Genomic DNA, 18,475 nt, shown 5'->3' on the forward strand with positions numbered 1-18,475 from the left:
CACGTGGTCACGGGGAGAACGTACAAACTCCGTACAGACAGCACCCGTAGCCAGGATCGAACCTGGGTCTCTGGCGCTGTAAACGCTGTAAGGCAGCGACTCTACCGCTGCGCTACCGTGGCACCCTTGAGTCTGCACGTCTTCCCTGTGACCACATGGGTTTCCCCGGGAGCTCCAGTTTGCCCCCCACATCCCAAATACATGCAGGTTGGTGGATTATCTGACCACTGTGTGGAATGCCCATAGTGTGTAGGTGAATGGTAGAGTCTGGGAGAGGGTTGGTGAGAATGTGGGGAAAATAAAATGGGATTGGTGTAAGATTAGCACAAATAGATGGCTGATAGTCACCACAGACATGATGGACTGCAGAGCCAATTTTCTTGCCGTATCTTTCCAAGACTGTAAAACTTTGTGAAGTAGGCAGGAACATTGTGGTTTCGACTTGATGATTGGGTGGCAGGTAGGAAACATTTACTCAATACTGTGCCTTGTGGATGATGGAAAAGGCTTGGGGAATCAGATTGTGCTATGTATAGGATCTGCAAAATGCACTACAATGCTCACCCAGGCTGCCCCACCAACACCTTTCAAAGCAACAATCTTTACCAATAAGAAGGATAAGGGCAGCCAGCACCTGGGAACACTAGTGCCTGAGGTTTCTTCTTTAAACTACACATCATCCTGGCTTAGAAATATGCTGCTAGGTTCACTGTCACTGCTGGGTCTGAATCCTGAAACCCTGAACTAACAACTGCAATTGTGAAGCATCTTTCCCTGAAGGATTGAAGCAGTTCAGAAATGTGATTAACATCAGCTTCTCAAACGCAACTGGGGATGGTCAGTAAATATAGGCCTTAATAGCAGTGCCCAGATTCCAAATGGTGCCGTCACCGATGGCAGCCTCGCCAACGGACTGTCTGCCTTTTGGTCTTTTTTGTTATTTTTAGTGTGTTTTAAAAGGTTTGCGTTAATGTTCTCGGGTTTGTTTTGTGTGAGGGGTGGGGGAGGGGTCAGGGGAAACTTTTTTTCAATCTCTTTGCTTATCGGAGATGCGATTGTTTTCCGGATCGTATCTCCGGTCGCTCTGCGGCCTAACATCATGGAACTGGAGACTTTGCTCGAGATTGACTTTGAGCCCCACCGCAGGGCCGTGGATTTACCATCTTAGCCTGCGATCCCTTGCCTGGGATCGGCATTCCAACCACAGCCTGTAGATTTCACCATCGAGGAACTCGCCGTCTCGGGTAGAGACTGATGTCAGGAAGCTCCAAAATCGCACAAGGTTCGACTAGCTCCGACCCGGGGTCCGATCGCCCGGCACGGGGGAGCTGAGATCCCCCCCCGATGCGGAAGCTTGATCGCCCCGACGCAGAGGACTCAACGGCCGTTTGCGCAAGCCAAGATCGCCCCAACAATGGAAGGTTCGAGTGCCCCGACCGCGGGAGAACAAAGAAGGGAAGAGATGAACTTTTTTTGCCTTCCATCACAGTAATGAATGTGGGGAAGTTGCTGTGGTGGATGTTCATGTTAAAAATTTCTTTGTGTGTCTTGTTGCTCTTTATTGGTATAGCTGTATGGCAAATCTAACTCCTCGTATGTTGCAAAACATACTTGGCTAATAAAGTACTATTATAATTATGATTATGATTTTTCATAAGTCATCCAGCACAAGTACAGAATGAATGAACAATCAATTAAATCTCTGTGAAAACTTTACTCCATTTCATGGAAACAAAAGGAATAAGGCCAGATTTGGAAGCATTCTTTGTTGACTCTGTCTCATTCAATTTCAATTGAGCTTTAGAATTTTCAGAGCAAGACTGAAATGTCAATAATATTTACCAACTTGCTTTCTTACAATCAAAGAAAACTGACTTCTGAAACCAAAATTCACCAAGAACTGATCAGTACAGTAAAGAGCTACACGGTAAAGGGCGGCACGGTAGCGCAGCGGTAGAGTTGCTGCTTTACAGCGAATGCAGCGCCGGAGACTCAGGTTCGATCCTGACTACGGGTGCTGCACTGTAAGGAGTTTGTACGTTCTCCCCGTGACCTGCGTGGGTTTTCTCCGAGATCTTCGGTTTCCTCCCACACTCCAAAGACGTACAGGTATGTAGGTTAATTGGCTGGGTAAATGTAAAAATTGTCCCTAGTGGGTGTAGGATAGTGTTAATGTACGGGGATCGCTGGGCGGCACGGACTTGGAGGGCCGAAAAGGCCTGTTTCCGGCTGTATATATATGATATGATATGATGATACACATCAGAATCACAGATAAGGCAACTTGTTCAGTTTAGAGATACAGCATGGAAACAGGCCCTTTGCCCACTGAGTCCACGCTGACCTTTGAGCACCCTTTCCTACTAGTTCTATGTTAACCCACTTTCATATTCACTCACTACACACTAGGGGCAATTTACAGAGGCCATCTACAAACCCACACATCTTTGCAATGTGGGAGGAAATTAGAGCCCCCAGAGGAAGCCCATACTGCCAAAACAAAGAAACAGAAAATAGGTGCAGGAGTAGGCCATTCGGCCCTTCGAGCCAGCCATTTAATATGATCATGGCTGATCATCCAAAATCAGTACCCCGTTCCTGCTTTCTCCCCAGATCCCTTGATTCCGTTAACCCTAAGAGCTAAATCTAATGGGAGATATCAATGGGAGAACGTGAAAACTCCACACAGACAGCATTTGAGGTTAGGATCAAATCTGGGTCTGGCGTATGAGGCAGCAACTCTGCAAGCCATTTAGGGTGTGATGGTTTGTTTATAAACTAGCTATGTTCAGTCAAGGTCATCTGCATTGCAATTAGGTTCTTTACCCTCAAACAAGAGAGAAAAAAATTAAAACATCCATTGTCTTGTAGCTCAAAAACAAGGAAGCTGAAGAAAAAGTTGCATTAAGGAAAAGTGCCAGGCAACAACCTCATTCTAGTGTGGATGCTGGGTTTGGACTTGGATATGGGGGAGCTCTGCTGTGATCACATAGATTACTGACATGAATTACATGTCAAACAATTGCCTGGCCGCAGTACAAGAGGCACAAGACCCAGTGAGCTGAAACCCAGCAAGGAGTTAAAGAGGAAAATTGAACCTTACCAGAAAAATAGTTTGTAATATAACAAAGGCTGATGAAATAGATTTTGGAAAGAGCAAAATAACAAAGATACTACAAACACACTGACTCCCACATTTACAATATAAATAAATAACTAGAAGTAGTGATTCAAGTCCCCCGAGCTCCAGGCAAGCTCCTGGACTTTAGATATGTGGAGAGGTTGGATAAGTTGAATTTGTATTCCCGAGGGCAAATGAGGCTGAGTGGTGACCTGATATATATAACATTATAAAGGCATGTATAGGGTAGATAGTCTGAATCTTTTCCCCCCCCCCATGGTAGAGGCGTCAAAAACAAGAGGACATGGGTTTAAGGTGAGAGGAAGGATTTTAAAAGGGTATTGGGAGGTAAGTTGTTTTTTTTGTTGCACAGAGTGGTTTATATCTGGAACTCGCTGCCTGAGGAAGTGGTGCAATCAGATACAATCACTTAGTTTAGGAGATATTTTATACAGGCACTTAAATAGACAAAGCATTGCAAATTGCAAGTGGGCATGCACATGGTGAGTCAAAAACCCTGCTTTTGTGCTAGACAACATTACGCTACTAATTCATTTTAGGAGTTAGAGAAATAATGAAATCTTAATTTTTTCAAACGTTTTATCTTTAATCACTCACGCCTTTCAGCATAGGTCCACAATGTTATAGAATTATGCAGTATGGCAACAAATCCTTCAGACTAACTTGTCCATGCTGACCAAGATGCCTATCTGATAATCTTATTTGCAGACGTTTAGCCCATAACCATCTAAACGTTTTCTCACGTCGTATCTGTCCAAATGTCTTTTAAATTATGCAATTGTATCTGTGTCTACCACCTGGGGAACAGACTACCAACTGATGTCTACTACAAACACACTGACTCCCACGCATACATTGACTGCACCTTCTCCCACCCTGCCTCTTGCAAGGATACCATCCCATACTCTCAATTTGTTGTGCAACTGCACAACAGAAACACATAGGGCTGCAAGTACATAGTTCCCTGAAACAAAGTTCCCACCATTCACACAGGATGGTGGATATATGGAATGAGCTGCCAGAGGAGGTAGTTGAGGCAGGTACTATAACAACATCTAAAAGACATTTGGGACAGGTACATGGATAGGAAAGGTTTAGAGGGATATGGGCCAAATGTATGCAGGTGGGATTAGCATAGATAGGGCATCTTGGTCGGCATGGGCAGATTGGACAATAGGACCTGTTTCCGTGCTGTGTGAACTCTAATTTGGCAAGTAAATTTATTCATCGTGCTTGGCTAATGGCTGATATAAGTGAATGAAGTAGAACATTTATTTGTTTAGACAAATTATTATATTACTGATTAAGAGTTCCCAATGTTGGGTAGATTGATGGGAAAAAAATCATTGATAAACGAAGCTAGATTTTAATCGATATGCATATCGGCAACTTCATCTAGAAACAAAAAATGCATTGCTTAGAGTTCTACAAACAGAAACAGGCCCCACGTCATAAACTCGTCCTAGAAGATCGTTGCTTAACCAAAATAGTTCCACATGTCCACACTTGGCAATATCCCTCTAAATCCTTCCTATCCATGCACCTGTCTAAGTCTCTTTCACATGACATAATTGTACCTGCCTCGACCACATCCTCTGGCACTTTGTTCCATTTACACACCACCCTCTGAATGAATGTTGTTTCTCAGAACCCTTTCCTCTTTGGTTCTTTCCTCTTTCACTGTAAACCTATGTTCTCTAGTTATAGACTTCCCTACTCTAGGGAAAAGAGTGTGGCTATTCACTTTATCTTTGTCCCTCATAAAACAATTCATGGTTTTATATGCCTCTGTAAGGTTACCCCTCAATTTCCTATGCTGTAAGGCAACTCTACCGCTGTGCACTAATAAAACAAGTATCTTTGATGCGTTACAGAATCATACAACAGTTGTAGCACATGGGACGGCCATTTAGCCCACCGTGTCTGAGTCGGCTCTCTTTGAAAGCAACTCTGTACTTTAATCCAACCGGGAAGTTGCTAGCAAAGTGGCAAATCTATAACCCTGCAAGTTTTTCTTCACAATCTATTTATCCAATCCTTCGTTAAGGCCACAATGGAACGTATTTCCATCACATTCCTTGCGATCGATTGACCAAATGCCATGGAATTTTCTGGAGTCTAATTTTTATGTTCTGAACGCTTGGCTTCCACAATGAATGCAACCGTCCCATCATCACTAATATATTTGTTCTGTCAAAAGGGGCAGACATATCCGGTGATGTTGATGGAAGAGTTGGGGATATTGGCTTAATTTTTTTTGTTTTTTAAAGAATAACTAAAAACCTGGTGCTTGATTCATTTGCTGAGCATTGCTTGCCAATTTTAGCGCATGCCCCAAGATATTTGTGAGGTCATGTTTAAATGTGATGTCAATCTGCATCAATCTATGTAATCTCATTGAACTCAAATTGCCTTTTGTAATTGTACTGATGCGACCGAGCGGCTGGTTTGAAAATGCATATCTCTAGGTTCAGGAACAGATTATTTCCAGTTATCAGGCAGCTGAACCATCCTCTCATCTCGCTAGAGTACGGTCCTGACCTCCCATCCACCTCATTGGAGACTTTAGAACTATCTTTAATCAGACTTTATTATGCATTAAATGTATTACCTTTTATCTGTACACTGTAGACGGCTTGATTGTAATCATGTATAGTATCTTTGACTAGATAGCACATAACAAAAGCATTTCACTGTACCTTGGTACACGTGACAATAGTAAGCTAAACTAAACCAAAGTAGCAAAGCATTTCCAAGGGCACTTAAGAGTTAACCACACTGAATCTATACACTAATACTCTCGTTTGTTATCCTGTTTGTGACTGAACTTCAGCCAAAAAGGTACAAGATAGCGCGACAATTTTAGGCCCACCTTAAAGGTCACTTTAGGTCACTTTAGTGATAATGCTAGTTTTTTTTAAATCGGTTATATTTTTAAAGTTATTCACATCTTTAAGTTTAAAAGAGGGGGAGGGAGGGGGAGGAGGGAGGTAGGGGGGAAGGGGGGAGTGGGGGAGAAGGGGGAGGGGAGGGGAGGGTTGAGGAGAGAGTGGAGGGGGGGAGGACAGGGTGCTAGACCAATGCAGGAAAGGTTTGGGCCCAACGGGTCCATTTGGTCTAGTAACTTTATAGAATAGTCTGAAGGAAATAATGTAACTAGTTCATGATTCAGAATCTAGCTCTATTCCTTCCTGAAAGTGTTATCCTTGCAATTAGGGCAGCAGAGTGGCACGACTAGTAGAGCTCTTAGGGCTAACGGAATCAAGGGATATGGGAAAAAAGCAGGAACGGAGTTCTGATTTTGGATAATCAGCCATGATCATATTGAATGGTGGTGCTGGCTCAAACGGCCGAATGGCCTACCCCTGCACCTATTTTCTATGTTTATTCCGAAGCAAAATAATCAAATTTGTCGATGAGTCACAGTTTTAATTAAAATCTTAAAAAGCTGCAACTTTTATTTTTAAAATGGTATAAATGAACTGCAAACAAAGGCTGGCATAATTTCTAATACTAACAGTTTCTACTAAATCAAATGCATGCCGGGCAAAATTAGGTAATCCTAGGAAAGGGAAAAGATTTGCAAACATATGCTCCTCTGAGCTACGTTGAAAAACAATGCTCCAGTCTAACATAACAAACATACCTCAATTTTTGTGTCATTGTTATTGTCCACAGCTGGTTGAATATCAAAGATCTTGGTCGGATCGGCGAAGTCCTGCTCTGGGCTTGCTCTGTTTGTGTCCACTGACTTGGGTTGCTGTCGCTTCAACCGATGATTGTAGGTTTTAATGTCTACAAAGACATCTGAAGATAACCTTTGGCTAAGTGCATAGAATGCTCCTGGGGGACGAATGATACATAAACAAAAGGTCAGGGAACATAGAAAATCATGTTATTCTAATGAACATGAAAAATATTGTAAGATCCGTAAAGTAATATGGAGTATTAATCTCTGCACAAAATGTTAAAAATATAATGCAGGACCTCGCGAGTCAAACAAGACAATCAATATTGATAGGTCAACTAGGATACACTGTTAGTGAATGCAAAACCAACTCTATGCATTGAATCTGCCTTCTCTTGATTGTCAACTGTAACTTGTAATCTGCAGCTATCAATAGAGTTGGTTTTGAAAAGTAAGGCGAAGTAAAAAAAAAGAGCTGACTATAAAATTGCAAATACCAGGTTGTTATATGTATGGAAAATAAAATGTAGACATGCTTTCATGTCATGTTCATTATTATAACTATTAAATACATGTATAGAAATGGAGATCAGTAAGGGACGATTTTGTCTTGAGTAATTGTGCAATTAACTACCTTAATAGTTGTACCAGCCTAGTTTCCAATGAGAAAAGCCCAAGGCTAACCCAGCTCTCCTTATGACTACAATGCTTCTTTCCAGACAACATCCTGAAGAATCTATTCTGCACTTTGTCTACTGCTACCACAACCTATTGTACATAATGCACCGTCCATTTTCCATAAATTCATAGTCCATAAATTCCGTTTCCCAACACTCTGCCTGACTGTCCAAATGATCTATATCTTGCTGTATCTTCAGACAACATTCTTCAATATCTATGACACCCATAATTTTTGTTTGTCTGCAAACATACTAATCAGACTCCCTGCCTTCTCATTCGAGCCAACTGATTTTGCTTATATTCTTCCAGTCAAGTTGTGTAGGAAAATAACTGCAGATGCTGGTACAAATCGAAGGTATCACAAAATGCTGGAGTAACTCAGCAGGTCAGGAGGCAGGTCTCTGGAGAGAAGGAATGGGTGACGTTTCAGGTCGAGACCCTTCTTCAGACTGATGTGGAGACCCTTCATCAGTCTGAAGAAGGGTCTCGACCCAAAACATCACCCATTCCTTCTCTCCAGAGATGCTGCCTGACCCGCTGAGTTACTCCAGCATTTTGTGATACCTTCTTCCAGTCAAAATAACGCCCATCCACCACTACCCTCTGCCTCCAATCATCAAGTCAATTTTTTGGATCCTGTTTTCCAACACACCTCAGATCCCTTGTGTCTCACCATTTTTAGTCTTCACTCTAAAAACTTTCTCCAACTTAGAATTACTTGATACTCATAGGCAATGTCTATTGAATCCATATTCTACCAGCCAAAAAAGTTAAGTCACTGAATGATTTTATGGTGCTCTTAATGTCAATGGCACTCTAATAATATGTGTTTACAATTTTTTTGTAAAACAATTGCTGTAAGATTTGTTAACAGCAACCTTTGTTACACAACCTGTAACAGTGCACTGTCACATCATTTTCATTTCAGGATGAATTCTGGCATAAACTTTATGCCAACAAGATTACAGGAGTATAGCTACAAGGGAAAGTCAAAGATTTCCAGTCCATGTGAAAATACAGCTTGCAAATTATATTTTGAAAAAAAATAACATGCCTTTACTCATAGAACACTTGCACTTTGCTTCCCGCCCTCGGTTGCAGATGGTTAAAAGAGGACAGGAATGACTGAAAGAGCAATGTTATTAGTATCCATGCTGACATCTACTGTAGCATCTGGGAAAACAGCTGCTCCTCATTTGAGCACGTCAGACAAATCTACACAACCGTTTGTGGCAACATCATCACTGTCATGAAACTGAGAAGGTCAAGCCCAAGAGATCTTTATTTTGAAAAAGAAAACTAAAAAGGAGGTCATTAAGCTTTTCATAGACTATACGCCATCAAAGTAAACCTATAACTATCCACCATTAAGGCCATCCACTCATTCCCACTCAGGACGATTCCCAATTTCAATTCCAAAGGCTATATTCATATATATAAATTGCAGGACCCACACAATTGCATGTTGCATATTTTTTAGATTAGATTTAGAGATACAGCGTGGAAACAGGCCCTTCGGCCCACCGAGTCCGCACCGCTCAGCGGTCCCCGCACATTAACACTATCCTACACACACGAGGGACAATTTTTACATTTGCCCAGCCAATTAACCTACAAACCTGTACGTCTTTGGAATGTGGGAGGAAACCGAAGATCTCGGAGAAAACCCACGCAGGTCACGGGGAGAACGTACAAACTCCTTACAGACGGCGCCCGTAGTCAGGATCGAACCTGAGTCTCCGGCGCTGCATTCGCTGTAAGGCAGCAACTCTACCGCTGCGCCACCGTGCTTATTGTGCTATCAGTTGCGAGACAAGGTTTCTAGAACAGTTACTGGAAATACAATCCAGTCACCCACAGCTCTCTGTGTAAAAAAACTCACCACCACATCTCCTTTAAACATCATCCCCCACTAGTCATTTCCACCCTGGGAAAAAGGTTCTGACTGTCCAACTTGTCTGTGACTCTCATAATTCCACATATTTATATCAGGTCTCCGCACAACCACTGACATTACAGAGAAAACAACCAAGTCTGCCCAGCCTCTCCTTATAACTAATGCCTTCTAATCCAGGCATCATTGTGATAAACTTCCTCTACAGAAGACACAGGGTGCTAAAGTAGCTCAGTGAGTCAGTCAGCATCTCGGGAGAACATGGATAGGCGATGTTTTAGGTCAGGACCATTCTTTAGTCTAATTGTAGGGGAGTTGTTCAGGCACAACCAGGATATCAGAACTTACACTCCATCCATCACTCTCCACCCCCCCCCCCCCCCCCCCACCACCCTGGCCACCACGTACAATGTCTAAAGAAGGATCCTGACCCAAAATGTTGCTTATCCAAATTCTCCTGAGATGCTGCCTGACCCACTGAGCTACTCCATCACCCCAATCTTCTTTTGTAAACTAGCATCTGCAGTTCCTTGCTTCTAAACTCTACACTCTCTCCCTAGCCTCCATAACTTTTCTGGACATGCGCAGCACACAATACTCCCAATATGACCTAACTAAAGTCCTATAAAGCTGCAACATACCTTCCTAACTATTATACACAATGCTCCGACTGATGAAGACAAGTATACCTTACACTTCTGTACCACTCTGTTCATTGCATTACCACTTTCAGGGACCAATGAACTTGGACCTCAAGATCTCTCTGTTCATCAATGCTGGTTAATGGTCTTACCATTAACTGTTTACTTTTCCCCTTACATTCAACCTCTCAAAGTGCAAATCGCCAACACTTGCTTGGATCAAACTCCATCTGCCATTTCTTGGCCCATTTCCGTGGTTGACCTATATCCCACTGTATACCTTAACAGCCTGCCCCGCTGTCAGCAACTCCAAAAATGTTGGTGTAATCTACAAACTTACGAACCGACACATCTATATTTACATCCAATTTATTCAAGCACATCACAAATAGAGGTCCCAGCACAGAATCCTGTGGAATTCCACTGGTCACAGATCTCCAGCCCCCACCAGAACCCTCTGTTTTCCAGCAGTAAGCCAGTTCTGAATCCAAACAACCAAGCCACCATGCTTCTTAATCTTCTGAATGAGTTTACGATGACGGGCTTCATCAATATACCTTACTAAAATTGATGTAGACAATATCACGGCCTCAGCCTCATCTATCACCATCACCTTCTCAAAAGGCTCAATCAAATTCATACAACATGATCTGCCGCAGACTTTAAAGACCTTCAAAAAACATTATTACAATCCTTGAAAAACTACTCAAGACTAAGGTAAAAACTTGATTCTGTGCAGGAACAGTGAATAGCTGCAGTAACAGCTGCACCTCAGTGTCTATCTCCACACAGGCCTACCTCAGATGCTATTAGTTTTACAGTGTAACGATGGTGCACATGACATTCCCATTGTTAACACAACTGCAGAATATAGACCATTATGTGTTGCTTTTCACAATACTGTGATAATGCATTTACATAATAATCCATTTTTTGTCCTGACATGAAAAGTGACTAGACTGCTGGTACATTTATATCAAAGGCAAAAAAAAAAGCAAGAATTTTTGATTCATAGACAGAGGGATTTTTGCATATACCTTAGGAACTTAAGCACTGCTGTTTTTCACACAAAGGGTGGTGGGTGTATGGAACAAGCAGCCAGAGGAAGTAGTTGAGGCAGGGACTATTCCATCATTTAAGAAGCAGTTAGACAGGTATAGGACATGGGACATGGATAGGACAGGTTTGGAGGGATATGCTGGCAGGTGAGACTACTGTATCTTGGACATGTTGGTCGGTGTGGCCAAGTTGGGCCGAAGGGCAGGTATATCACTCTTTGACTCTATGACCTCGTTCACATATAGAAAGGAAGATCAGATCCTGCAAGGAGCTTCACCCGACGGCCGCACGGCCGGACGCAACAAGACCAGTGGGTCGTCGCCTGCAGGGGGGAGCCGCCAAGCCGGACCCTGCTCATCCCCCGAAGACCAGAGAGTGGAGAGGAAGGAGCCGGCGACAACATTCACGAGGAGCATGGGCCGGTAGGAGATTGAACCAGGGTCTCACCTTCCGCTCCCTCAGGGTCAGCTGCGGGACGTGCACTCAAGCTCAAAGGCTGAAGGTGACCGGGTGAGGAGAAGGACAACGGTTTGTGGGACAATCCAGACAGTGATGGTTGGAGGCCCCGTAGCAGCCGAGGGCTCGCCTGGATCGGGCGCTGCTTAAGAAGACCGAGAGGGTGGACCACACTGGACTTTCTAAATGGCGCCAAAACCCAGGACTATTTCTGTACACTTTGCTAATTGGGGATTGTGCTTAGGTACGGCAATACTTTACTGAACTGTATGGGAAAAAAAGAATTTCACTGTGCATTTGCACATGTGACAATAAATCACCATCGACCATTGACCATTGAGTCATTTGTGCATATGTGCAGGGCAGGTTGAGAGATTCTGGGCTCCACCAATAGAGGCATTGAACATAAAGGAACTCATGACGAAACATTATAAAAAACACTGTGACCCATTCAAGATACCATGCATTGGAAAAAGATGTGAATGTCTTAAAAAGGGAGCAGGAGGTTTATCATATGACATGAGAGATGGGGACTTTAGTTGTATAGATAGACTGAAGAGGTTAACACACACTTCCGAGGCTGAATCGCTTCGTCCTTGCGAAGTTTCTTTTTGTTTCTGCAAATGATAGAGCAACTAATTTTATCAAATATCAAACAAATAATGGAGTCATAACTCTTGAATGATCTATCATTTTTCCTACAGCGTAGCCTAACGACATAAACAATGCTTGGTCAGCAAACACGGAGTAGGAGTTCAGCAAGCATCGTGCAAAGATTTAATAACAAGATGCTTCAGAACATACAACAGCACAATACCGAAACAGACTCTTTGCCCTACAATGTCTGTGACAGACATGATACTCGGTTAAACTAATCTCCTCTGCCTGCACATGATCCATATCCTTCTATTTCCTGCATATTGATTTGCCTGCCTAAAAGCTTCTTGAACGCCACTATCGTGTTTATCTACATCAACATCCTTGGCTGCTCATCCCAGGCACACCACTCTCTGTGTAAAAACGTACTGAACATCTCCTTTAAACTTTGCCCCTCTCACCTTAAAGCTATGCCCTCTAGCCTTTGGCATTTCCACCTGGGAGAAAGGTTCTAACTGTCTATCGTATCTATGCCGCTCACAATTTTATTAATGTCTTTAATAAATCCCTTCCCACACAAACCATCCCCTCCCCAGGTATTTTCCGCTGCAACTGCAGGAGATGCAACACCTATCCCTCGGCTCCATCTAGGGACCCTGACAATCCCTTCAGGTGAGGCATAGGTTCACTTCCACCTCTTCCAACCTCATCTACCGTAGCTGATGTTCTCGGTGTGGGCTCCTATATATCGGCGAGACCAAACGCAGACTGGGCGATTGTTCCGCTAAACACCTAAACTCGGTCTGCCTTGCCCTTTGCGATTTCCTGGTTGCCAAACATTTCAATTGAGACAAAGGTTCACCTGCACCTCCTCCAACCTCATCTATTGCATCCGCTGCTCTAGATGTCAACTTATTTACATCGGCGAAACCAAGCGCAGGCTCGGCGATCGCTTCGCTGAACACCTGCGCTCGGTCCGCATTAACCAAACTGATCTCGCAGTGGCCGAGCACTTCAACTCCCCCTCCCATTCCCAGTCTGACCTTTCTGTCATGGGCCTCCTCCAGTGCCATAGTGAGGCCCACCGGAAATTGGAGGAACAGCACCTCATATTTCGCTTGGGCAGTTTGCAGCCCAGTGGTATGAACATCGACTTCTCCAACTTTAGATAGTTCCTCTGTCCCTCCCTTCCCCTCCTCCTTCCCAGATCTCCCTCTATCTTCCTGTCTCCACCTATATCCTTCCTTTGTCCCGCCCCCCTGACATCAGTCTGAAGAAGGGTCTCGACCCGAAACGTCACCCATTCCTTCTCTCCCGAGATGCTGCCTGACCTGCTGAGTTACTCCAGCATTTTGTGACTAAATCAATTTTAATTCCCCCTCCCATTCTAACCTTTCTGTCCTGGGTCTCCGCCATTGTCAGAGTGATGGCAAACGCAAATTGGAGGAACTGCACCTCATATTTCGCTTGGGCAGCTTACAACCCAGAGATATCAATATTGATCTCTCTAATTTCAAGGAAACCTTGCATTCCCTCACTCTCCGAGCCTCCCCCCTCCCAAGTCTTCCTGCTAGTTTCACTGTTCGTATCTCTTCGTTATCACCTGTTCCACAGCCAACAATGGACCATTGTGCGCTCCTTGGCCAACAGTGCAGCTCTGATTTGTTCTGTACATTTCCGTACCTCTCGTCCCTCTCTCCCCTGAAGAAAGGTCTCAACCCGAAACATCACCTATTCCTTTTCTTCAGAGATGCTGCCTGACCCGCTGAGATACTCCAGCATTTTGTGTCTATCTTCATTAATAAATATCTGTTAGTTTATCTCGTCAAACTGTGAACTGTCGCCATGTCAATCCACTGTTGCTTTCCTCAAGCCACCAACCTACAACCTTGCACGTCCAGAAACAAGGAACTGCAGGTTCTAGTTTACAAAAGAGGACACAAAGTGCTGCAGTAACTCAGCGGGTCAGGCAGCATCAAGACCCGAAGCGCCATCTATCCATGTTCTCCAGAGATGCTGTCTGACCCACTGAGTTACTCCAGCACTTTGTGTCATCCGCCTTCAACTTCTAGATCAATTACGTATTTGCTTATTTTTAAATGCTTCCATTTACCACACTAGGTGGCAGCCTATTCCTGATATGCAGAATTACAATCATTAAGGAATTATTGTTTGCAGGCTGAGGAGGTTTGTCTTAAATGCCATCATGTTCCAGTCCACACCCTGTCCCCTACCCCCAATATGAAATTATGGTTCTGTGTAGAATCTTCTTCACATACGAGTGCTTTGGTTACCGATCCCTCAGTGGAACCATGATTGTCTTGTCCATGATAGACACAAAATGCTGGAGTAACTCAGCATCTTTGGATAGGAGGAATGGGTGACGTTTCCGGTGGAAACCCTTCTTCAGACTGAGAGTCAGACACAGAGATAAGGAAGTGTAAGGTATGAAAACGAGTTATTAAAGGAGATGGGATCAAGGAAAATGTAGAATAGATCATTGTTAGCTCGGAGCTTTGTTAGCTTGTCTGTGAAACTTGTACCAAAATCAATACAATTAAAAAATACTATGATCGCCACACTGCACACTCCCACTCCTGCTGATGATAAACCATCTAACAAAACAAACAACCTCAACTCCCCACCCAATAACTTGGGAGTAAAATTTATGGATGAGGTTTTTTGAGGCAAACTCAGTAATTAGAAGTGGCACTGATCCATTAATTAGGATATATTCGGATATATTGCGAATGTACCTGCAATCCACTACTTTCATAATAGATGCAAGGCTTCTCATAGCCTTGTTCTCAGAATATCATAACTCATGTTAAGATGGAGAGGGCCCACTGTACTTAGGATAACAGCAAATCACATTGTGCAGATAGGGCAGTGATATACTCCTCTGGCAGGATGCAGGAGATGAGGGTCCCCGGTGACCCACTACACCTGTGGGAAGTGCGTCCAGCTGCAGCTACGGACTGACCACATGAAGGAACTGGATCTGAACAGAATCAGCATTACCTGGATGCAGGGAGCATCCTAGATGGAAGTTTTATCAAGATTGTAACACCCAAAAAACTGGCAAAAAGTATCTGGGTGACCACCAGGAAATGTAAAGAGAGTAGGTAGAGTGTGCAGCACTGCGGCCTTTCCCCTCCAAAGCACATATATCCTTTCGCATACTGTTGGTGTGGGGGGGGGGTGGATGACCATTCAGAGGGGAGCTGCAGCAGCAGCAGGGAGATCAGTGGCACCGACTGGCTCTGAGGCACAGCAGGAAGGGTGAAATTAGATAATGATAGGATATTCAATAATGGAGGGACAGACAAGAGATTCTGTGGCCACAAATGGGACTCCAGGATGGTGTGTTGTCTCCCTGTCTCTACACTCTCTCCCAAGCCTCCACATCTCTTCTGGAATGTGGCGATGAGCACTGCACACAATACTCCCAATGCGGCCTAACTAAAGTCCTATGAAGCTTCCTGACTATTATACTCAATGCCCCAACTGATGAAGGCAAGCATACTGCTCTATCTATTGCATTACCACTTTCTCAGGAAAATTGAACGGACCTCAGGATCTCTCTGTACATCAATGCTGATTAACGGTCTTACTATTAACTGTTTACTTTCGCCTTACATTCAACCTCTCAAAGTGCTAGATCCCACACTTGCTTGGATTAAACAGGAAGGGTGAAATCAGATTAAGATAGGAGACTCAAAAGTTAGAGGGCCAGGGATTATGTGGTCGCAAATGGACTCCAGGATGGTGTGTTATATCCCTGTGCCAGGATAATCCGGATGAATGCATGGCTGAGGAGCTGGTACAAGGGGCAGGGATTCAGGTATTTGGACCATTGGGATCTCTTCTGAAGCAAAGGTGACTAGTACAATGAAGTACAAAAAAATAGACAGAGTAGACATGTTCCAAAGCTCTCCATCTTCTTTAGAGCAGCAAAATTCGAGATTTTCCTGAAAGAAGTGTCCAGGGAAATGAGCTTCTGGGAGAACATAATTCTGCAAGTACCCGCTTTGACGTATTTTAACAGCAGACTTTGGAGAAATAACACTTACATCAGTACCTGTTTGTAGTATTGATGATGTAAGAGGAGTCATTAAGATGGGAACACAGAATTGATCAAGTTTATCCAAGAATAATATGGGAAGCTGCAGAAAAAATTGTGGGAGCCCCAGCTGAGATACATGCATCATTGTTAGGCATGCGTGAGGTGCCAGAAGATTAGAGGGTAATGGATGTTGTGCATTTATATACGGACTGCAAAGAAAATCTTGGGAACTATAGACCAGTAAGCCTAACAACTTGATAGGTCGGTTACAGGAAGAAGTTCCGAGGGAAATACATGCACTTGGAAAGACAGAGAGACAACAATAACAACATTTAAAAGATATTTGGACAGGTACATGGATTGGAAATGCTTGAGGGATCTGGATCAAATGCAGGCAACATTTAGATGGGCATTTTGGTCGGCATGGACAAATTGGGTCACAATATCTAATTCTGTGCTGTGTGACTCTATGACTGTTTCTAAAAATATAGACCACACTTTGTATGGACTGTGAATTACAATGGAAACAAGCATGTTCCAAATTTCCTGCAACAAATACCCATTGTACAGAAGAAAAAAATCAGGTTATTTTTGGTCTCACAAAAAATGCAAATATCTACTGCATTCCACGTGTTTGTATTGAAAAAAACTGAAAGGAAAGAATCCTCAAATTAATGGCTAATTACTAGGTAATCAAGTTAAATGCAGGTACCACTACTGATGAAGCTAAACCTTGTGAAATAATCCTTTGCAACTAGTGAACGAAAACAACCTTCCGCAGGATGATTTGATACAATTTGTACAAAGCTCCTTTTAATTCGTTGCACCTTGCTCAAATTATGCTGCCAGAGGGAATCACCTTTCCCACAAATACAGATAACACAGAATTCCACTGAAGCTTTTCCATGCATCTATCATTTCACAGGCAGTTGCCTCAAACATGGCAGATAATTACAGCACATTCTGCATCCAATATTGCTGAACAATCATCAGGACTCTAAAATTGCTTCATTACCTGCTACAATAGATCTCTACAACCAAAAATCAAAAATTCTGCAGGAAATTGGCATGTTGGAATTTATAGTGTGTTGCCGAGGTTTTCTTCAAGGTCAAAGATCTTGGAATCAAATTTCCTGTTGTCCAAGACAAGATCACTCATCTCAGAAGTTCAATCAAATACAACAATATAGATCTTAATCATCATGATGGAGCAGAAGAGTAATATAATGGCTGAAAAATGTGTAATTTTGTATTATTACCAGATTTTTCAATGATGAATGAGTTTTCTATCTGCTCCATTAACTCAAACATTTAAAATCATTTTTCTTGAAATGGATTAAAGTGTTATTTAACGCTACAAACGCAGAAGCTGAATTTTGTGTTCCAATCTTAATGACTCCTCTTACATCATCACTACCACAAACAGTCACTATTATGAGTGTTACATCTCCAAAGTCTGCTGTTACAATGCATCAAAGGGTTTCTTGCAGAATTATGTTCTCCCAAGAGCTCATTTCCCTGGACACTTCCTTTGGGAAAAACTCAATTTTTGCTCCAAAGAAGGTGGAAAGCTTTGGAACATCTCTACTCTGTTAATTATTTTCCAATTTCACTTTCTTATTTACAGGGTGACTTGTGAGTATGGGTTCTAGCTAAATCTGAACATTGCTGTCAACTCATGGTGCCTGCCACATATAAAGCATGTTGTGTTAGTTAATAAAAGATTATTGAGATTATTAAGATAGATGCACTATTATTGTTTGCTTGTTTTCATGTGTATGTATGTGTGTGCAAAATATGTGTAGGCGTGTGCGTGAATATACTGTATATATATATATATACATGCACATACATATCTGCATAAATGTATATATTATATATACACACATATATATATATTTATATTTCCACTGAACATTTTTTTTTCATTTATTATATTGTTTACAGAGTACTATGTTTGCATATTCTGTTGTGCTGCTGCAAGTAAGAATTTAATTGCTGCATCTGGGACATATGACAATAAAACACTCTTGACGACCACTGAGTTTAATTTAAAACTGGCCAACTAATTGGAATTAAAAATACAGAAAAACAATCAACATATGACATAATTTATTGCTTATTAATGGCTGTTTCCTTTAAATTCAATGTCAAAAAGATTCGTGGAAAAAGCACTGATGCTGCAATATGTCATTCCATAAATCTACTAGCTGGTGGGCACCGGTCCAATACTCACTGCCACCCATGGTGG

General features: G+C 42.7%; 1 protein-coding gene across 1 annotated transcript in view; it reads right to left on the minus strand.

The window, feature by feature from the left end:
• plxdc2b (plexin domain containing 2b) overlaps positions 1–18,475 on the minus strand; it is a 380,673-nt gene that overhangs the window by 209,779 nt on the left and 152,419 nt on the right. Inside the window, exon 2 of the mRNA XM_078416435.1 lies at positions 6,789–6,985. Within this exon, the coding sequence (XP_078272561.1) occupies positions 6,789–6,985 (197 nt within the window). The remainder of the gene's footprint in view (positions 1–6,788; positions 6,986–18,475) is intronic.

Source organism: Rhinoraja longicauda, chromosome 2 (assembly GCF_053455715.1).
Source record: "Rhinoraja longicauda isolate Sanriku21f chromosome 2, sRhiLon1.1, whole genome shotgun sequence".
NCBI lineage: Eukaryota > Metazoa > Chordata > Chondrichthyes > Rajiformes > Arhynchobatidae > Rhinoraja > Rhinoraja longicauda.